At 39.2% G+C, this 23,042-nt stretch overlaps 1 protein-coding gene across 1 annotated transcript in view; it reads right to left on the bottom strand.

Moving 5' to 3' along the window:
- ITGB6 (integrin subunit beta 6) overlaps positions 1-23,042 on the bottom strand; it is a 920,643-nt gene that overhangs the window by 267,918 nt on the left and 629,683 nt on the right. Inside the window, exon 11 of the mRNA XM_044074743.1 lies at positions 19,227-19,644. Within this exon, the coding sequence (XP_043930678.1) occupies positions 19,227-19,644 (418 nt within the window). The remainder of the gene's footprint in view (positions 1-19,226; positions 19,645-23,042) is intronic.

Below are 23,042 nucleotides of genomic sequence, written 5' to 3'. Positions count from 1 at the left end.
GCCATAAAACAAACTCTACAACAAGAGGAGAAAGCTACTACATGACAGAGCAAAATCCCTAAAAGGGAAGGCATCTCTGATCAATACTAGCAAAAAACTACGATTACTCATAAAATCATCCAAGGCCAACTTTGAGAGAAAAATCGCTAATGACACAAAAGACAATCATAAAGCCTTCTTTAGCTATGTTAGAAACCTGGGTGGAAACTCCCAGATATGCTCAGAATTAGTCCAAAATGATAAAAAAATCACTGAACCCACAGACATTGCCAACATACTGGCAGAAGGAGAAATATCTATCCCACCAGAGTCTAGCCTCCCAAACATCTCAGATGCCCAGGTGAGAGCTGCTCTCTCTAAAGCAAAAACACAGCATCAATGGGACCGGACGGTGTCCCCGGCTGTTTGCTACACGAACTCAATGAGGAACTAAACCCACACATAAGGCTGCTGTTTAATCTTAGCCTTACTACAGGATTGGTACTCAATCCGTTGAGGGGCATTTGGCCAGCACAAAGGTTTTCAGTGGAGACCAAAGACTAAACTCTAGCAGTGCATATATTATACAAAGTCAGATGCTTAACAGCATATCTGAAACATTAAAACATCAAAACGTATCCTTTAATAACTCATTGCCAGTTATATACAAGAACAGTAGTGATCCGAAGATGTTCCTGTAGGGTGTCACCAGCACTGTTGGGGACGGTCCTTTTCCTGTCTGGTAGCAAACTCCTGCCTTTATTTTCTGAATTAAGTAAACTCTTTCTTAATGACTTCCATCATCAGTCATGTACTACAGCCCTAGTCCATCATAAACAGGGATATTTTTATTGGTATCATAAAAGCAATCACCAACAAACAGACGTACATTTTGACTGCCTGCAGAGCTGTTTCTAAATAGACATGGTTGAACTACAGTTTACTTACTGAAGCCAAGCTTAACTGTTGTTGCAAACATGAAACAGACAATATCTTTACTGAATCAGATTCATTGCTACTCTGACAAATGACAAAGAGATGTTTTAAATGGATTCTTAGAGTGATAACTGAACAAGTAAATATATTTTCATATAGAGTTGAAAGAACAGATATGTAAAATAAGTGGAGAAAACCCAGTGATCAACAGAAATGGCATCAAAAACATGGAGATGGTAAGTCCATGTTTAGAAGCCATTGAAAGTGATGTTGAGAATTTTTCTGGCATAGACTTGTCAAGTGTCTGCCTTCCAGCTGATGGATTAGAAGCATGTGAAGCTCCAGAACTTTTGCCAGAACTCTGACTTCTTCAAAACATCTGAAAAATATCAGACTGAGTTTGTGAATTGCTGAAGTCTGTAGTTTATTGGTCCATACTTTTCAATAATATACATTTATTTGCATTATCAGATCTTCTTTGACATGTCAGTTATTCCAAATCTGAATGTTTAATAGTATATTACAATCTGAGTGGGGAGCAATATGACAGAGTGAGTTTTTGGTTTTGATGTGTGGCAGGTGGAGATTCATAAAGCTAAGTCCAGTCTGCGAGACAAAATGCGGCTCTGCATTTTAACAGTCTTTATTCAATAATGTGTACCTAAGAGTATACAGCCAGTGTCCTTGTGTGCAGTGAACAATATACCATAAACAAAATATCATCTAGATAATCAATAAAATATTACAAAAATCAAGTATATTAATAGTCTCTATAAACAGATAGAGAAACATGGACTCTTTAGGAAGCCCACAGTGTTTAAGTATAATCTCACATGTCAAGAGTGGATCATAATATTTTGCAGCTCAATAAGACATTCAAATTGACTAACATCCATCAAGTGGTAAATCAGCTAAAGTATGGTCATTTTGTAATATTTCTTTAAAATTATTATTTCTGTTATTAAGCTATAAGAAAATATAGCACTGTCCCAAAATATTTTACTCAACTCCATATGGCCTATAATAATTTACCAGTTGTTACTAATAGGAACTGACTAACAAATCCAAGAGAACTTATAAATGTGGGACTTGTGACATTTGTAGATACATATTAGATGACCTTACATTAGTTTCATGCACATATATAGGAATTTTGAAGTTTCATCAAGATACAGTTGCAAATCTTTAGGGAAAGTTTATATTGCTAACTGTTCAGGATGTTCCATATTTACATAGGGATGACTATAAAAACATTGTACAAAAAAGTTAAGGAACATCTTTATGCAGTTAAAACCCAAAATGGCAATAATGCTTTATTCAAACACACCACAGTTTGCATTAAATAAAAAAAAATAATTAACAAGAGTAAATTTTATAAATAAGTCAAAAATGAAGGAAAACAAATAGCAGCTTAAGTTACAAGCTGACTGTAGACCAGGGTTAAATGAGACTATAAACATAAAATGCATTTTGAAAGATAGAAGGTTGAAGAAATGATGGATGTTGACAGTGTGAATGTGTAATTGCATTTTATGTAGAGGTTTTAATTTTAATGCATTTAGTAACACTGGAACCTGTGTGTTTTTAACCACATGGTTGTCAAGTGATGATGTTTTTATAGAACTTTTTTGTATTCTGATGAAGTCTTGTTATCTCAAAGACAAAAGTGATTGTTTTAAATTCTGTATGCTAAATAAATTGATCGTTAAACTAGGTCGACACCTTTGAAGCATTTGGTATTTTTTTGGTTTATGACTATTTAGGTATATCTTTTTCAGAAGTTGTTTTTGTGTCATTGTACATATTGTGTAGTTAGCAATTATTTTTGTTAGTCTAAACTGCTCTTTGCATTTTTACATTCTCCAACTGCTGCTAAAAGACTTATGTTATAGTCAGATTCCATGTGTGTTCTGAAAATGTACATAGTTAATATTTCTCTAATTAGAATGACAGAGTTTTTATTTTGATTTACAATAGTGCCTTTGCTGTAAATAATGCTCTTCAGTATGTTACAATTTCTTTATTTGCTTAATTCCTTCATCACCAGAATTTAAAGTGTACAGAATGTTAATGATCTCATTAGGTATATTATATTTCTTTATGCTTTGTCTGCATATTCATTGTTTTTTTCTGCTACTATTTATACAAATTTATATATAACTGCATACCATTCCAATGTATCCTATTTGGTTTTATTTGTTCATGAAACTTTACTCCCTTGGCCTCCAGTAAAAATAAGTTATGTCTAAGTGAACTTTTCTAGAGCCCAAACACAGTAAACAGACAGACAAACATACATACATACATACACACATACAAACAGAACAATTAACTTTTCTCTCTATTCACTAATCATCTCCACATCTCCGCTCATCACACATCTGTTAGTCAATATGCATATGAATCCACGCTAATATGCGCAGTCCCCTTCCTACAACATCTCAACACCATAACCCCAGAGTCATTTCTACCTGTAGAAACATGTCTCTCCAATTCCCAGCTTATCCTGAACCCCAAGAAAATAAAACTGCTTGTCTTCCACCCTACAAGATCTCCCTCATCCTACCTAACTTTCAATATAGAATCCAAAAACAAGACTGTTATCAACCCAATAACATACTAAACTGCTAAGCATCGAAATTGGCAACAACTTGAAATTCAACATTCACATTGGTCAAACCATTAAAAAGGCCCATAATAAGCTAGATCAACTCTACAGAAACAGACATTTTCTATCTAGAAACACAAAAGCTACCATTGCCCACACACACCTCCTGTCAACTCTCAGACATGCACTTCCAGTTCTTACCAACCTCTGTAAAACTGATCTAACCTAGCTGGAATCCTGCTACAATAAAACTGCCAAATTTGCCACTGTTGCTACACAGAGGTCCCACCACTGTACAGCTCTTAAACAACTAAATTAGTTAGAACTTTCTTAACTCCTACATTATAAGCAATTAATCTTTTCCCACAAAATCCTATATCAACCTGATAAAGTCCCTGCTCTCCAAAATCTTATACAACCATATTCCACTTCGAGTACTCAGTTTCACTAACAAGCTCCTTCTGGATACCACTAAAGCAAACAACTCAACTAGAGAATTACTCTTCTCAAATGTCATCCCTAAAAATATGGAACAAACTGCCAACCCCCATTACCTCCAGCTCCTCCACAGTACAATTTAAAAAGCTACCCACGACATACTCATTGGGTCCTATCTTACTCTATTCCCTGAACTCATTTAAATTTAAACTATCTTAAATTGTACATACTTATGTACCACATATTATGTTCATAGGTTCATAGGTAGGTACTAGGCTATTGGCCCTAGGGCCTATATAAGCCTAGCCAAATGGTACCCTGGCTTTTGCCACGCAAGAAAATTATTTTACTGTGCCCCTGTCAAGCAGAGCCACAGTAGTGATCCCCAGGGTGAATTTCCTATCTCCCATCCAATCATCAAGATTTTTCTTGAAGAGTGCTAATGAGGAGCTTTGTTTTCTATAGATAGGTAGTTTGTTCCAGAGTATGGAAAGTCTCTGAGACAGGAATCTGTCCCTCCAGCATGTTCTGTTTATTGTGGTGACAAGATTTAGGTCCCTAGAGTGTGTAGCTCGGAGGGATTGGGATTTCTTTAAGTGGAGCATGTCCAACAGCTCTGGGTTTGACATAGCTTTGTATGTTAGGCAGAGATCGCCTCTGAGTAGGCGAAATGTGACAGAGTAAAGCTGGAGTTTTTTGAGACAGTCTGCATAGGGCATCTGTTTGAGGCCAGTAATCCTCTTTGTGAGGTTTTTCTGTGGCTTTTCCAGTTGCTGTAGATGTCTTGTGAGGTACATACCAAAATGGGTGGTGTACTCTATAATGGGTCTAATGAGTGATGAGTAGAGGGGAACAATGACCTCTTTTTTCCTGGATGAGAAACCTTTTGTGATGAGGTGTACCATGTAGAAGGATTTCCTGACTACTGTGGCGATGTGATTATCAAAGGAGAGACTACTGTCCACCTGTGTCCCAAGGTCTCTTATCACACTTTTGGTGTTAAGTAGACTACCGCCTATGTGGTAGTTCATGGGTACAGAGTTTTTACCAAAAGGGATGACAATGCACTTTTTGGCATTGAGCTTGAGCCCATGGCTTTGACACCAGGCATCTGTCTCAGTGAGGCCCTTTTGTAGGATGTCCACATCATTAGGAGTTTTGATTATGGCTCCTAGTTTGCAGTCATCTGCGAACTTTGTTAGCCAAAGACCTTCTGTGTTAGCCTGTACTTCAGAGAAGTAGATACCAAACAGGAGAGGACCTAGGACTGAACCCTGTGGTATTCCACTTGTCACTGGTTTGAAATTGGATTTAGAGTCTGCTACTTTCACAGTGTGGGTTCTGTCAGTGAGCCAGTTGGCAACCCATCCTGTGACATAGGGAGTTATACCTAGTTTAGTAAGTTTATCTATAATTCCAGAGTGGGGGATGGGGTTGAAAGCCTTGGCGAGATCTAGATAGGCTGTGTGAACCACCTTACCCTCATCTACAGCTTTGGTGACCGCTTCAAAGAAGTCTATCAGATTTAGGAGACATGATCTGCCTTTTATAAACCTGAACTGGGTAGGGTCCAGAGTTTGGAGATTACCAATGTCATTGTTTATAAGTTCCATGATGATACGTTCCATAGCCATGCAGACCAGGCTCGTCAGGCTAATGGGCGGTAGTTCCCAGGGTCCGTGGTGGCTCCCCCTTTGTGGAGTGGGATAACTCTTGCTGTGCGCCATTCAGTGGGCACAAAGCCTGAGGTGAGGCTATGATTGAACATGGTACTTAGGTGGGGTGCCAGTTCTTTCTGTTGTTCATGTATAACGCAGCCTGGGATGTTGTCAGGTCCCATAGATGCTGTGTTCTTGGCTTTGGAGAGTGTGTTTTTTACCTGTGCAGCCATGATTACATGAACTTTGCATTCTTCCTGTATAGAGATGGGCACTTTAGGGGATGAGAGAGGGGTAAAGTTAGCACTGAGCCTATCTGCCAGGATGTTGGCAATATCAGGTGATTCTGTATTTTAATGCCATTGTGCTGTTACTCAGAGCAGATCTTAGTGTTGCCATTGAGATTCTTGACATAGCTATAGAATGCTTTGTGGTTGTCTTAAGAATCAGTGGCGATTTTGTTTTCGTAACTAGCTTTGGAGGATTTTATGAGGGATCTCAGCTTCTTACTGAGGCTGACCACGGAGTTCCTCCAGTCATGGGGTTTTACCTCTAGAGAACTTCATCTCCTGTTTATGTGTAAATGCTATTTGAATGCTCATTTAATGTCCTTGCATGTTTTGTTAAGTTCTACAATGTTTGTATCACTTATTACTGGAGCTTTTCTCCCTGGGCCTCCGCTGAAAAAGGACCTGTGTCCAGTCAGACTTTCCCAGCAAACAAATGTAAAATAAATAAATAATACTGCCACTCTCCTACTTTGGGCACAATAGAAGAGCCTTTACAGGTTTTGTTCAAGCAGCTTTATTTTATACAAGCACATCACTATAGAAGTTTACTGACTCTAACTTAAATAACGTATATACAAACTAACAACTGTGATCTTACATGCTCACTCTTTGGCTGCTCTTTCAAAATGGCACTAGGCATTGTACGTGTCTGGAATTTATACATGCACATACAGTCTTCACATGCTTCTTAAAGATACAGCACACATCACTTGCTCTCTGATCTACAATACACGCATACAAACAGGACAATTAGCTAACTAAATAAATAACTAGAAAGTAATTTTCCATTCCACTCTGTCATCCGATGTGTGCATTTAATAATACAGGCTGTAGAACTGATCCCTGTGAAAGCTTACTTTTAATTTTTTCAACAGCCTCAAATGTATATTAGAATCTAAAGTCTTAATGAAGTTCAGGTGGGGTCTATTTATTTATTGATGATCTCTGTTTGCCCCCTTTGTCACGCATTCATAAATTTCCATCGGTATGGCCTGATGGATTTCTTCACTGAAATCCTCTTTGAATGACTGTTCTGAAGACAGTTTTCCTGCAAGAAGGTGATTCAATTTTCTTCTCAGGTCTTATGTCCTTTAAAGCCAGAAAAGTTTGGCCCACTGGCAGGTAGTCACATGGGATGTTTCTGCCTCCCCCCACCTTCAGCAGAAGTATCTTTGTCGTACTTTTCCTGAATTTTGGGACTGTGTCTTCTTTTCAAGGATCTACTGTAGATCAAATTATCTGGTTCAATACAACCTTAGCCAGATCTTCTAAGATATTTAGTAGTAATCTGTCTGGCCTTCCAGCCTTTATTAGCTACATTGCTATGAATAATTGAAACAAAGAACTTAAAATTTTTATTTAAAAACCACCATTGGTACAAAATGCTTGTTATACCCTTTGGGGCATCCCTGCTTAGACTCTATGTCTTACAGCTGGAGATCTTCAGGGTGGTGGTACCCCAGGTCATCTTACCAGAGGAAACCTGGGGTGGGAATCTGGCATCATGTGAAACACAGTAGGAACATATCAATATTTTAGACATTGACCCCATAGTTGGCCCCTACCTATGAAATGGACTAACACATGATGTCTACGGTAAAGACTATGACCGTGTTCTCCTTAGTGCACCACCATGCAGGCATTCTGTGTAGGTATTAGCACTGGCAGCCATTGCCACAAATAGCATAGCTTCACAGGTAAATGCCAGGTAGTCTAGCTAGTAACCCAAGGTCAGAATCAAACCCTGTACATTGTGTCAGGTGAAGGACCTTAACTGCTATGCCAAACCCACCCCTAAGTAAAACAAGATGGTGGCCTGTGATTAACAATGAAAATATGAACTCTGTATCATGAACATTGCAGTCTTCTATTGCCATGTAGCATGACGCTCATGTAGGCACTATACAGATGCCCTGTAGCACAATATGACAGTGGCATATAGTGCAACCTAATTACACCATCTCAGTTGTGCACTGCACTGAAACAGCAATTGACGGACATATGCCCAACCTAGCCTCGTTCAAATAGATACCTCATAAAGTTTTACTTACTTGCAGCTTAAGTGATGTGTCCTCATTTGAAATGTCAAACCATGCACCAAAGGAAAAAAAGGAGCAGTTGCAATACCAATACAGATGGAGGAAGAGTAGCAGAGTTAAAGAAGTCACAGCCCTGGGGAGGGAGGTGCACAGCATTCTGCAATACTGTGGTAAGTTGGATTCCTCACATTTGTTGTCCATGTCTTGGAAAAAATAACAGTACACAGAGTAATCAATACTATGGCTACCTGCAATTCATACTTTCACATAATCCAGACAAAATATAAAATGCAGCTTTATATTTAGACTTTAGCCATGAAAATCCAGCCTGTTATCAGTATTGCTTATCACTACACCATCCTATATGTCCCAAAGATATGTCTTGTATGTATATGCTGTTTGGACATTTGTAGTTGGCCTCTCTGTGTGTAAAGCCAGCACTGTAGCTTATTGGTCTACTGCCCCCTATGACCCCCCTACATGGATTTTTCCTATGTTGTCTAGGAATCTGTCACTCCAATTTAAATCCCTGTGTGTCTCTATGTGATAGTACCCCAGATATATACATGCTCATGTCCTGTCTGTCCTTTTACTGATCTTGGTTATTAATGGAGTACCCCCTCTGTCAATACCATAGTTTCTGTTTCCATAGGTGCCATCATGTCCTCAAGGGTTTGCAGATGGCAGAGGTTGGACAACTTCAGCCAAGCTGAGAATGACATTCCGCTGCAGCTACCCAAAACCTCTGGTTGCCATCTGTTTTGTGTGTGTGTGTGTGTGTGTGTGTGTGTGTGTGTGTGTGTGTGTGTGTGTGTGTGTGTGTGGGGGGGGGGTGCATACTAAGGTTAAGGAGGTGTGTAGACATTTACAGGGTTTTGGTATCACTAGAGATACTTCAGACACAGTCAGTTAAGTTAGTTTGTCCAGACTGATATGCAGAAAGTCATTGCAGTACAGACACTTGAGCATGAGTGAAGAAATCAGCTCAAATATCTAGCATTCTAGAATATTAATGATATTACTCAGGAAGATAGTGCCAAAGCTAGGACATAATTATCAGAACAAAAGTGCAGAAGCTACACAGTATTTCAGTTTATCAGCGCTGTTATTGGACACAGTATAAAGATATTGTTGATGGACAGTATAATTAGTGCAGAAGCTATGGACATTATGATTTAATTCAGATGTTGTTGACATCTACCTCCACTGTACTTAATAAAGCATTTTAACTGAACTACAGTGTATGCAGACTTTATTCTGAAATGTACAAGAAGACTTGGCACATAAAGGTGAGACTGGAACCTGTTTAGCACAATTCTGGGTATTTAACAGATAAAGATATTCATTCCAGTCTCATCCTAGTTTCTTCTAGTTGTTTCCAGCTCATTTCAGTATTCTACAGTCCTAGCAATTCTTATATACAAGTATCATATCTGCAGGAGTGATTACAGGTTCCTGGGGTAGCCAAACCTCGTATGTCTCAGAGGAGATACGCCATACTAGTAACCATACTGAGTGCATATACAGAGGTAGGGCTCATGCAAGGTGTAGGCAGGCCACACATACCAATGCATGTTTCCTTTAGGTACGTCAGACATGCAGGCTCACAGGAATGGCAGCAGAGGCATATGTCTGCTTTATATTTGCACATTCTGTACCAGTGTTGGCTTGCACAGTAGAAGGTCTCACATGTAGCATGAATATTCAGATCGATTTCTTTCTGTCTTGTAGATACATTTACAGACCAGACCACTGCTGTGGTGGCACATCTAGATGCTGGATCAGGAAGACAGACTGATGTTAGTAACTATGCAAATCTGACTATGATGTTGTGACACAAATCAAGTCCCATTTCCTCGTGTCTGGTTTCTTCCACCCCCTGCTCAGGTTGAAGGTACAGCATCAACCTTATCAGAGCTACAGGCTGTAAAGCGTGAATCGTCATCCCATTTGAGACAGCTCCTCATTACTGAGAGATTCAAGACTGACCCTATGCGGTTGCAGGGGCAAAAGAGCACACAGCACGTTCTACTCTGCACTAAATGGCAGTCTGCTAGGCATTCCCAGTGCTGTCGCATACTACAGCTAGTCCCTGAAATGTGGGCAATGCAGAGCCATAATGACATAGGGATGAAGAGGGTGACTGCTCCAAGTTATCAGAGGGGGCTACTGCCACTGGTGCATGAGTGTGATACCAGTATTGACTTATGAAACAGTGATGATATTGTGCTTTATAAATGCATGCTTATATTGCATTAGCTATCATGGGAACAGTGCTCAGTGTACAGGTGTACTGTGATAACTGTAGCAAGTTTGTTTTTTTTTTGGTCAGCTGTTTGGAAAGTTTGGAAGACCTTTTTTTTCCTCAACTTTGAGTGAAGTAGGGGTACCAGTTTGGGGAACTATACAAGGTGTCAGATGATCTTGTTATGGTTCTGGGGCAATGTTAGGGCTCAGATCAAGTGTGCAGGGCTATCAACGAGGAACAGTCTGCTGCTACCCATGCTGACATGGAGATGATCAGTGTGGTGCATGGCTTCCTTGAGGATGTCACCTAGCTCTGGCAATGCTTTAATGAGGGCCATGGACCCAGGTAAAATGCCATATCAGGTCTTAAGAGAGCATGATGGCACACATTGTTGCCACATTCACCTCCATTAAGAGGAAAGCAAATGCTACTATGACTTCCCAGTAGTGTTTTCCATGGTCAGCTGGAGGCATGTACATGTGATGGAGATGTTGGGAGACCATCACAGGGTACACACTCTGGTCTTGCAGTTATAGAAGTGCTGCACTTCTCCATCCCATATTCTAGATAGATTTGCCTGCCAGCATCGTTGGGTAGGAAATCTCACCATTCAGCTCCTTACAGGTCCAGTTGCTACAGTAGTGCAACATCCTTGTGAGAAGGGGGTCCACATTCCTGATATATCAAACTAACCTAAAGGTCCCAGATCACAGTCACACAGTTATTGTCCTGTAGTGCCACCAACCCCTTGTTTTGAGGACATTGTGCATGACAAACATTGACCCTTGCCCCAAGAGCCCCATTTCCACTTGCATTTCCATACTGCCACCCTCTCTTTTTCACTGGAGGACATTATCTATGACTCAGCGTACCCCTTGCCACAAGATCCCCTTATCCACCTCTTCTGGCATGGCCATCCACCAAGGCTGTGAAATCAGTCATGTGTCATTGTATCCCTTATTACCTGTGAAAAAAATGTTGAGTATGACCCATTCCATTCACCCTCTTGTCTGTTGTATGAGGAGATGTCTGAGGTACAGTGTGACTCAGCTATGAATTGCCCATGATAGCCTTTAACTAACACTGCATGAATTATGTTCAGTATGCCTGACAGCACAGTGTCACTGTGTGCCCATTATGGGCACATAAAGCCAGACTAGATGTTGAAGATTTCAGACTAGATATTGCCCTGCCATGTCTTATGCTTTTTGCTGTCTGGAGGTGTGCCCTGTAGCTGATGCTTGCCCAACCTCTTTGTCACTGATGCCTGAGTTTGCTATGTCAGCTGTGACATGGGCTACAGTAGGGGTTCTGAAGGTTCCCAGTAGCATACAGCATGCAGAAATATCCTGAAGATGGTTGCAGGAATACACTGCAGGGTCCTGCAGATATATCCACATAGCAGAAATGAGTCTTCAGCAAGCTGAACATGTGTTCTATGATATCTTTGGTTTCTGAATCTGTGGTGTTGTATTTCAGTTTACCTGTGCTGTGTGGGTCCCATATGGGTGTCATCATTGATGGCTCTAGTGAGTGTCTGGCATCATGTGAAACACAGTGGGAACTTATGGGGGTTTAGATATTTGCTCTATAAAGGTTAACGTAGCATAGTTCTTGCACTTACTATCTAGGTGGCCCTGTGGAATATCACTAAGCAAGAAGAAGTGATAAAGATGACTTGTATGCAGATGTGTGAGTTATGGCACTTCCAGGGTATGCTGCAGTCACATTCAGGTGCAGTGATGTCATATTGCACTCCACCTGGCACTTGATAGAATGGTAGCTCTGCCTATTGATATAATGCAGTTTGTGGAATCAGACGGGGCCTTTATTGCCACATCTGTGCAATCTATAGCAATCAGTACTTTGGGAGGAAGGCAATGTCATAAAAGACACATATAGTGGTCTCTTTATCTGAAGCAGCATATCAAAAAATAAGCTCATAGGTGAATACTAGGCTAATTGCTCTGAATGGCCATTTTAAGCCTAGCCAATAACCCAAAGTCAGAACCAAATTCTGTACTTTGTGCCTATGAGCGAGCCAAATACGTTAACCATTATGCCAAACCTACCCAGCCAGGAAAAAAAAACAGCAGCATAGGTTCATGGGGTAGCTGTCCATTGTGGGACATTTTAAGCCTAGTAAGAATCAATCCCTGTACCTTGCATTTGCAAGGTAAGCACCTTACCCATTTTGCCAACCCTTCAACCCTGGTTTGCTGCTCTCAATTGTATTGAGACGATGCCTATGAAATGCTCCATTTGTAGCATCTGTCTTAGGAAGGTCTCTGTAGCTAATATAGTAGCGGCTACACATATGTTAGTGTCCATGCATTCCTCTGATCCTAATAGTAGGCAATATATATCAGCTATCACCTGTATTATATCTCTGTTCACTCAAATGTGACCTGCTAGCTGGTAGTAGGTGATAAACTGCTAGTACCATTTTTATTCAGACTGTCTGCTGTTGAGTTGTGCTGCTAGATGATAGCTGGTAACACATAGATAATAAATGCTGTTACACAGTGGCTCAAGATGGTGTTGTTCCTACCATTTGTGTTTGTTGCAAACCCTCAAATTCCTAAATATGTGTTGCTCTTAGAATGATATGCAACTTGCTGTGTGTCTATTGCTCTCTGTGAAAATGAGCTGCAACCTTCTTCCTGGGCATGTATTTGCATATCATTATACACTCATCACAGTATATGCATTCATGCCACATCTCATTTTACCATCATTTGCATATAGGGTCATACTATACTAATTGCCCTTGTGGGACATTTTAAGCCTAATCAATTACCCCATGTGAGAGTCAAACCCTGTACCTTGCATCTACAAGGTAAACACCTTCAGCATTATGGCACCATCCCACTTGCTTCATAGGTAGATACTAGGTTAGCTGCCCTTCTGGGCTATTTGAAGCCTAGCTAACTTCCTAAAAGTGAGGATTAAACCCTGTATCTTGTGTTTGTGAGGTAAACACCATAACCATTATACCAACCCTCCCCTATATACTTATTCATGCATATGCACTGTTTCTCTGCTGTATAATAGAGTGTTACGAATTACAACATACCTGCACTTGGCCATTTTCAGCACAGTAGTATGCTATGTACTACAGAAGTTAACCATTAGGGGCTGGGGATGACATAATGGTTAAGGTGTTTACCTCCTAGATGCAAGGTACAGAGCTTGATTGTCACCCTTTGTCACTATCTGGTTATAAGCCAAGTGTATAATAGACTGCATTCTGAATTCCTAGTATTTACCTATGAATAACAGCCCTATATGTTTGGTTTATTTATGATGTTATAAACGTTATCAGTATTTGCATATTAATAATACATCTCAAGAAGTGCTGTCTCTGCATTAGTGAGCAAGGTGTTATGTGCAAGTTGACATGAATTAGTAAAAAATGCACTCTGAAACAATCAGCATAACATTGCATATTGAATGGATTATCGATGACTTATTGTGGAAATATATGAAAAATTATGCCAATTGTGTTTTGCTAGCTGTAGTAATACAGGAATGGACATGGTAGAAAGGATTTAAGTGTAGATCCATTCAGGGACTGGGGAAAGAAAAAAAAATGACACATTAAAGAGGTGGGCAAAATGCATATGAAGATGCAATATGATTAGTCACATTGTAAGAATGATAGTCTCACCATTAGGGAGCAAGTTGGCATCTGAAAGCTGACATAAAAGTGTGTACAATGAAACAATCATTATGAGACGTACATTGCATGTGCTGACTGTTGTTTATACAATACACTGGACTATATTTTCATATTTTATTTAATAAGGCAGTAATGGACTAAGGTGCAGTTCTTTAAGAATAATTCCATATGAGCAGAAGATGGTAGTTAAAGACAGTAAACACATGAACACACCCAAAGATATAAATGCTTTCTTGCTCCAGCAGTTATGAAAATGAACTATAAATTCATATCTGCATTTATATAATCAACATTGAGTGAGTCATATGCAAACAAATAATTCTGATTCTGACACATCATTCACATAGATTTACTACTGGTAAGTAGCATGGAATATGCCAAATTCAGTCGTTTTGAGTATGTTTGGAAAATTTTATTAAAATACATGTATAATTTCCAAAAATCTCCAAACCCACAATCTGGTATAGTATTTTACCAAACAAAACTGGAAAGGTTGTTGTTTGTCATTTGGCTTTTCCTGGTTAGGGGTTGCCACAGCGGGACTCCGGTCCGCTAATGATTGGCAGTAGATTTTCATGAAAGCCGAGGTGCCAGCTCAACGTCCAACCTTCAACGAAGGCATGTCTTTTGAACGCCCATCCAACCATGGGGAGGACATGCAGACTCCACACAGTAGGCACTCCCCACACTTCAGCCGAGAATCGAATGGGAGAACCTCTTGCTGTGAGGCAACAATGCTACCGCTGTACCACCACGGATATCCACAAAACTGGAAAGGTACCAACAGCAGATATTGCTGATTAAGAGTTAGGTATAAGAATACTTTGGAAGAGGTTCTCTGGTTCAATTCTCTGCTGAGGTGCCTTCTGTGCAGAGTGTGTATGTTCTCTCTATGTTCATGTGGGTTTCCACAGCATGCTGCAGTTTCTTCCCACATCCCAAAGACATGCATGCAGTAGGTGGATTAGCCACTCTAAGTTAGCCATAGGTGTGAGTGAACGTGTGAGTGTATGGTATGAAAGAACAGCCATGGCAGAGCTAGCCACCCTGTGGTGTGAACAATGGCTGTACATGACTGTCACTGTTGAAGTGACACCCTGACCCCATGTGTGAAAAGGGGAAAATGGGGTTGCGGATGGGTGGATGGATGGATGGAGAAGAATACCTGGAACATGACTGTAGCAATCGCAGTTAACACTTAATACTTTACATTTTTATGTTTACTAGACACCATGGTCAATCCCACACCATGGTCAGTCCCATAAGACTTACACAGATTATGTGGACATACAGACAGTTATTGCAAAAGAAAAATAATTGTTTGTAATTAATATGCAATACAAAATCAATGCTATTTCTTATTGCTACAACCCTATAATCTGTGTGCAAGCAAACTTTCCTCAGTGTCCTCTATATCACTCTTCAAAAACGGACTGAAACTTTTCCTCAAAACACACAGGTTATGCCCCTGTACTAAACCTGACTAATCCTCCACTCTACACAAATACTGTCAGCAGATCCTATACCTTACCTTTCTCACTTTCTGTTTCATTATTTCCATCCCTCTGAATACTTACTTGTTAAAAAAAAAAAAAAAAAATATATATATATATATATATATATATATATATATATATTATTTATTTTTTTTATTACTAAACTCATTTTTTTTCAATCTGCCTCTTTTATTGTACCTACTTGTATATGAAATTAGCCTGTATACCTCCCCTTTTATTTCTGTATTAAGTAATGTACCTACTTGCTATTTTGAATTTTACAATGTGTTGAATGCATTTCATATTGTATTGACTTCTGTCCTCTCTGTATTATTTCTGTATTATCCAATTTTTTACTTGTTTACACATCTGAAGTTATTTTATATTGTACTGCAATTTTATTATCATGTGTGTCATGGAGCTTTTCTCCCTGGGCCGCTACTGAAAATGGACATATATCCAGTTAGACTAGCCCGGTCAACAAATGTAAAATAAATAAATAAATAAATAAATAAACAAATGTTCCACAAATAAAATAAAAATGATGTTTTATACTTTATTGTAAGTCTTATATGTTTTTTAATGCAATAACTTATTTGAAGTATGGTTCTGAGTACAATATATGCAAAAACCTATGTTACAAAGACATGCATCTAGAGCATTTCTACCCAAGCCTCCACTGAAAATTAGCTTTGTTCCAAGTTGAACTTTCCTGGTAAATAAATGTTAAATAATTAATAAAAAGTCTTTCAAAATGCAGCAGTATTTTCTCAGTAAAACTTTCAGGAATCCATGGCCTAAATTAGCTATTTCTGCTTAAAGTGTACTTGTCCTCTTGATCTTCATGGCCACCTTCTTCAAACCTACTTATATTCTCTACTAAATTAGTTCCCCTTTCACGTCTTCACTTTTGTAGGCTATTTTCTGTAGTACTGACTTAACATCTTCCTTTAGTTGAATTACTTTCTTCTTTCTTTTGTCCTTCCACTTTTCTGCATAGCTCACTTACTGTTCCTTTCAATAGAAAACCTTAATTAAATCTCAAGGATCATTTACTTCCATTATTCCTGATGTCTCACACAGTCCTTTGCAATGTATCCCTGCTTTCTGTCCTCACTTTTTTTTATTCAGCCCTTATGTAGTCATGTATCCTTGTTATGATTTTCATGGTGTATTTTCCCATACTGTTGTCAGTGCACTGATGTTAGTCACTGTTGGCTAATTGGGCCCTTATGTCCCCAACATTTACCTCTTTAGTCTTGCTCACTACTGTGTCTATTATGTTTCTTTTCTTTATCAAAAAGTATTATAGCCAATCTCCTCAGCTATTCAATTCCATTCTCAGCCTAGAGGCTTGGATTCTCACACCTGGTGTAAAATAGAATACAGTACGCCATTGTCAGCAATCCCCCCCCATATCAGCTGTTTAGCCTTGCCTTGATTATTTCATATTTATATTTTGCTCTATATTTGAAGTCATGCATGCAGCAACCCTCTGACGGTTCTCTTCTACTCCACTTTGATTGTCTAAAAGCTAATGTTCATGTGTTCCTTCATCCCCCCTCCTTTTCCAACATAGTTTTCTCTTCTTCATCATTAAGACAATATTTGCTGCCTCACATTTTCACCCTGATACCCTACTTTTGCCCCTCCTATAATTTTGTTTTAACAATCATTTTTATTAAAAAATCAATGATAGTATACTGGTGACACTATGGCAAGCGCCTTGATCCGTCTGAAAGACATAACATATTTTAACTTATTCATACCTGCGAACAGTCAGTTATGAGGTGTTACACTTCTGATTAACAAAAGGCTGGATGACAATTTTCTGGGGCTCATAGTCAAAGGAAATGTAAATGTGAGAAAAGCTTTTCAACTTTACATGTAAAGCAGCTTTGTGCCTGACACGGTCAGTTAAAATAATTTTCTCATATTTAAACTGATTAACAATTACTCACCCAAAACACAAATTCAGTATGAAGATGAAGTTATGCTGTAACATACGTGCTGTGTGTGGTCTGCCTTTTAAGTTCAGTAACATTGAATGAGACAAGGCAGCCCTCACAGCCTGTGCTGTAGGAGTGAAGCAGTAAACATGTAACACTGGACAAGGCAGCCCTCACAGCCTGTGCTGTAGGAGTGAACCAGTAAACATGTAACACTGGACAAGGCAGCCCCCACAACGTCTGCTGTAGGAGTGAAGCAGTAAACATGTAACATTGGACAAGGCAGCCCTCACAGCCTGTGCTGTAGGAGTGAACCAGTAAACATGTAACACTGGACAAGCCAGCCCCCACAATGTCTGCTGTAGGAGGGAAGCAGTAAACATGTAACATTGGACACGGCAGCCCTCACAGCCTGTGCTGTAGGAGTGAACCAGTAAACATGTTACATTGGACAAGGCAGCCCCCACAACGTCTGCTGTAGGAGTGAAGCAGTAAACATGTAACATTGGACAAGGCAGCCCTCACAGCCTGTGCTGTGGGAGTGAACCAGTAAACATGTAACACTGGACAAGCCAGCCCCCACAATGTCTGCTGTAGGAGGGAAGCAGTAAACATGTAACATTGGACAAGGCAGCCCTCACAGCCTGTGCTGTAGGAGTGAACCAGTAAACATGTTACATTGGACAAGGCAGCCCCCACAACGTCTGCTATAGGAGTGAAGCAGTAAACATGTAACATTGGACAAGGCAGATCTCACAGCCTGTGCTGTAGGAGTGAACCAGTAAACATGTTACATTGGACAAGGCAGCCCCCACAACGTCTGCTATAGGAGTGAAGCAGTAAACATGTAACATTGGACAAGGCAGATCTCACAGCCTCTGTTGTAGGAGTGAAGTAGTAAACATGTAACACTGGACAAGGCAGCCCTCACAGCCTGTGCTGTAGGAGTGAACCAGTTAACATGTTACATTGGACAAGGCAGCCCCCACAACTTCTGCTGTACGAGTGAAGCAGTAAACATGTAACATTGGACAAGGCAGCCCTCACAGCCTCTGTTGTAGGAGTGAAGTAGTAAACATGTAACATTGGACAAGGCAGTCCTCACAGCCTCTGCTGTAGGAGTGAAGTAGTAAACATGTAACATTGGACAAGGCAGCCCTCACAGCCTCTGCTGTAGGAGTGAAGTAGTAAACAGAGCCATCAGCTGTGCAGGTGTTTACAGGTAAAGTATTACATTTCAGCAAGAAAACAGGAGCAGCTGGACATTTTTGGCAGGAGATGACACATATTAACATGGATTTTTTCTTTTTATCTCAATATAACACTATTCTTCTTGTATTTAGGATATTATTCATAGCAGAGTTTGGATATTGATTTAAAATGCTTACTTTATTTAAAAGAAGACTGGCTAAAGTCTTTTCATCATTCCACCATTTTTTAGACAACCCATATCATCCTTTATAGGGCTACAGGGATGCCAGGGCCTACTCTGGCAGCTGGTAGGAACACAATTTTGAAGCTCACTCTAGATAGGATATTGCAACACCACAAACACACTCACCCACTGACATATTATACCCACACTTACAGACAATTAAGAAAATTGTCAGTCAACCTAGCACATGCCTTTGGGAGCTGGAAGGAAACTGGAGCATCCAGAGAAAACCCACATGTAGACAGTATAGACATGCAAACTCTGCAGAGAAGGTACCTTAACCGAGAATCAAACAGAAAATGTCAATGTATTGATGGCTAAATTTCTGAAAATAAATTATGAATTATAAACAGCAATTCACAGTCTAAGAGTCTCAAAAATATACAGCACCTACACAAATATACCATACCTGCACATAATATGTTGAACCTCCACAGATATACTGTACCTGCTCACAATATACGGTACCTGCACAGAGTAGTCCTCTAAACCTTTGGCAGGAGAAGTTGTCACATTCACAATATGGACCATATATTGTCCCAAAGCTGGAGGGGTGGCAGACACAAACACCACAATAGCAGTTCCCACGTCCACTACATGATTCCATGTCTGGAGTCCTTTTGCAGCCGCTAGCAGTTACTTTGTCTTCATCACATTCACACTGAAGACCTGTGTAGCCTGAATTACAGACACAAATTCCACATTCATAAGAGCCATTTCCCTTGTTACACCTGGAACTGTTTTGCTCAACTTCTCTTTGGCAGCTACATCCACAGGCAGCCTCAACAGAGATTTCCAAAGTGTCCTGGAATCCCACAGGTTTTATCACAATATGATGGACCTTTTTTAAGCAAGTGGCAACTTCTACAGACACACTGAATGAGACCTAAAGTGATAAAAAAGGACACATGAAAGCATGATATTTCCATCCTACGTAACTATAATATATAACATAACATATTTCCCTTTAAAGATGTCCTCCAAAAATGATTCAGCTAAGAAACTAGCTAAAAAGTGGGTAGTTTGCAAAAATGAAGTGTAGAATTGGTTTTGATTAAACACACCAGATTTCCCGTGTAGGTTTTACAACATGGGTGCATTGGAAATCATGGTATTCTAGCAACCCAAAGTGCAATTGCAAAAATAATTTAATGGGAAAATGAGACCTGAAAATCATGTTTCATGAATTTAGAAATATCAAACATACTTCATAAAAGGCAAAAAGTTAGAACTTGGGTTATTAGTCAATAATACCAGTGGGCACTAACATGTTCTATAAACTTGGGTGATCTAGAGATAATACCACCTCTAATAAATTCATTTAATTTGAAAAAAAAAAATGAACAGGTTAGTACTAGACTAACTACCCTTGTGGACCATTTTAAGCTTAATCAATTACCTTATGTGAGACTCAAACCTTGCACTTTGTATTTGTAAGGTAAACACCTTAACCATTATACCAACTTCCTAGTCAAAGTAAGAAACATAACATACACGAAGTGGCCACAAGGTCAGAACAGTCTAGCAATTTATAATGCCTGTATAATTCATATTCAGTAACCAAAGTTGTAGGCTGACTAATTTAAAAATATGACTTTCAGGATTTTTGCATTCAGAAAAAAAAATCTAACCTTGGGATTTTTTGTTTCACTGAAGTGTTGACCTACCCAATTAGCAAATGTAAAATAATTAAAATTTCCCCAAAAATGATAAACTTGGAAGTCAATCTTATTGGAATATTCAGTCACAGATCCGTGAATTTCAAAATTAATAATGTGACTGCAGTACAAACCAACTGACAAAATTAAAATTAGGCTAGTCAACAGTAAAAATTATCTTTTCATATGACACAAATACACATATCATATATGCATTTAATCTGAAACCAAATAAGATATTTAATATTGTTAGTAAAATGCTGAAAAGTATTTATTTTTATTTTTATTTTACATTTGTTGACTGGGCTAGTCTAGCTGGATACATGTCCATTTTCAGTAGAGGCCCGGGGAGAAAAGCTCCAAGAAACATACAAAAATTAATTAATATAGAAGTTATGACAGATCAATATATTAAAAAACAGCAATTCTTACAAGTATATAAGTAATAATTTTTTTTTTTTTAGTACAAATTATAATACTCATAGTGATTAATAACATAAGCATTAATTCCGTTGAGGGTAATGTATAAGAGAGGGTGCATTATACATATATACATAAGTTTTAGATGCAATAACATAGTAAACTGAAACATTAAGGGAAGATTGAGAAGGATGTGGGGTGAAAATCAGTAAAAAGAAAAAGTTAGTCAGGGTTAGTACAGGAGCATGCATAGCCAGTGTTTGTTGAGAAATAGTTTTAGATTCCTTTTGAAAAGTGAGAGAGAAGTCTAAGTGGTGAGTTCAGAGGGTAGTTGATTCCATAGTTTACCAACAGAGTTAGAGAACAAGGAGTCACCTGCTGAGTTGTTAGATTTGGTCGTATTGATCAGCAGTTTATTTGAGGAGCGTAGAGTCTTGAGATTATTGTAAGGGGTAATGAGGCTAGACAGTATTGGAGTGTTGCTGGGTTGATACAGAGTCTTGTGGGTCATTGCAAGTTGGTGAAATTGGAGCTGGTTAAGACATTCTAGCCAGTCTAGTTGTTTTAGATTCAAACAGTGATGGGTTCTGAAAGGAGAGCCTGTAGCAAATCTAGCAATATTATTATAGGATGTTGCTAGTTTGGTGATGTTGTTTTTGGAGAGATTGGTGTATATAGGAGAAGCATAGAGTAGAGTGGAGATTAAGTGAGTTCTGGCTATAGCGGTCTTGGCTACTGGTGTAGGAAAGGGTTTGATTCTGTAAAGGGATCCTAGTTTTTTGTTAACTAATTTTATTGTGGTGTTTATGTGAGCATCAAAGTTGAGGTTGTTGTTGATTGTTATTCCTAAGAGTTTAGTGGTTGGGTCAGGAGAAATAAGAGTACCGTTGTTGGATGTGAAAGTGAAATATAAGGGGGTGGACTTTCAGGTGGGAGTAAAGAGTAACAGTTTATTTTTTTTGGGGGTTTAAGAAGAGGCAGTGGTGTGAGAACCATTGTTCGAGAGTATTGAAAACTTTTTTGGGTAAGAGACTGAAGTTCAGATTGAGAAGTGGCAGAACAGATTATAGTAGAGTCATCTGCATATTGAATGCAGGTGGAGTATGGAATAGCTGTTTGAAGATCATTAATATAAATGGAAAATAGGAGTGGGCCTAATATGGAGCCCTGTGGGACACCGAGGGCGATAGGAAGTTGATTAGATGGTTTATTTTGCCAGAGTACAGCCTGCTGTCGGTTTTCTAGGTAGGATGTGAACCCATTCATAGATAGAGGATCAAGTGAAAGGGAATTAAGTATGTGTAGAAGGAGTTGGTGGTTGACCATGTCAAAAGCCTTTGATAAATAAATGAAGACTTCAGAGGAAAGAATATTTTAGTTACGGTTTTCATTAATACAGTTTGTGACGGATAGCAGGGCTGTGGTGGTACTGTAGGTGGTTAAGTAGTTGCTTATGGATGCATTTTTCCATTATTTTTGCTAGAGGGGATAGTAAAGCTATGGGGCGAAAGTTAGAGAAGTCATTCGAGTTCCCCCCTTTATGCAGTGGGATGATATGAGAAATTTTCCAGATAGATGGGATAGTTCCTTCACTTATGGATCTATTTATCAGAATGGAAATGGGATAGGCACTGGCTTTAGCTCATTTTTGCAGGAATTCTGCTGGGAGTTTGTCAGCTGACGGGGTGGTAGGTTTCAATTTTTGGAGAAGGGAGCAGATAAAGGAAGTAGACACAGGTTGTAAATAAAATGCTGGGAGTGGGTTTGTAGTAGAAGTAGGCAGATTAGAGGTGTCAGGAGATAGATGGCTAGCAAGAGTTTGTATAGCATCTGTGAAGAAAGAATTGAAGGCATTAGCTGTTTGTGTGGGATTTTCTGGGTTAGATCCTTGTGGGTTGGGTGAGATAGATTGGCCTGGGTAAAGACGTTTGTTAATGCTAGTCCAAAATGTTTGTGGTTCTTTGTGGGAGGATTGGTGTAATTGGAGTTAAAAGTTCCTTTTGTCTAGCAGGATGGCTTTTTTTTTGTACTATTTCTATGTTACCTAAAGGTTTGGTGATCTGTAGGATTCTTAGTAGTATGCCATTTTGCTCAGGATTTGTTTCTGAGAAGGATTTTTTCCCTAGTATTTTTAGAGAGCCAGGGGGCTGGTTTAGCTTTATTTCTAATAGAGCGTACTGGGGCTTGGTGGTCCAGGATGGTTAAG

This window comes from Protopterus annectens, chromosome 6.part0 (assembly GCF_019279795.1).
Source record: "Protopterus annectens isolate FY-2018-M chromosome 6.part0, PAN1.0, whole genome shotgun sequence".
In the NCBI taxonomy this organism is placed as follows: Eukaryota; Metazoa; Chordata; order Ceratodontiformes; family Protopteridae; genus Protopterus; species Protopterus annectens.
Note: the sequence above shows the minus strand (reverse complement) of the source record. Positions and strands in the feature narration are given on the sequence as shown.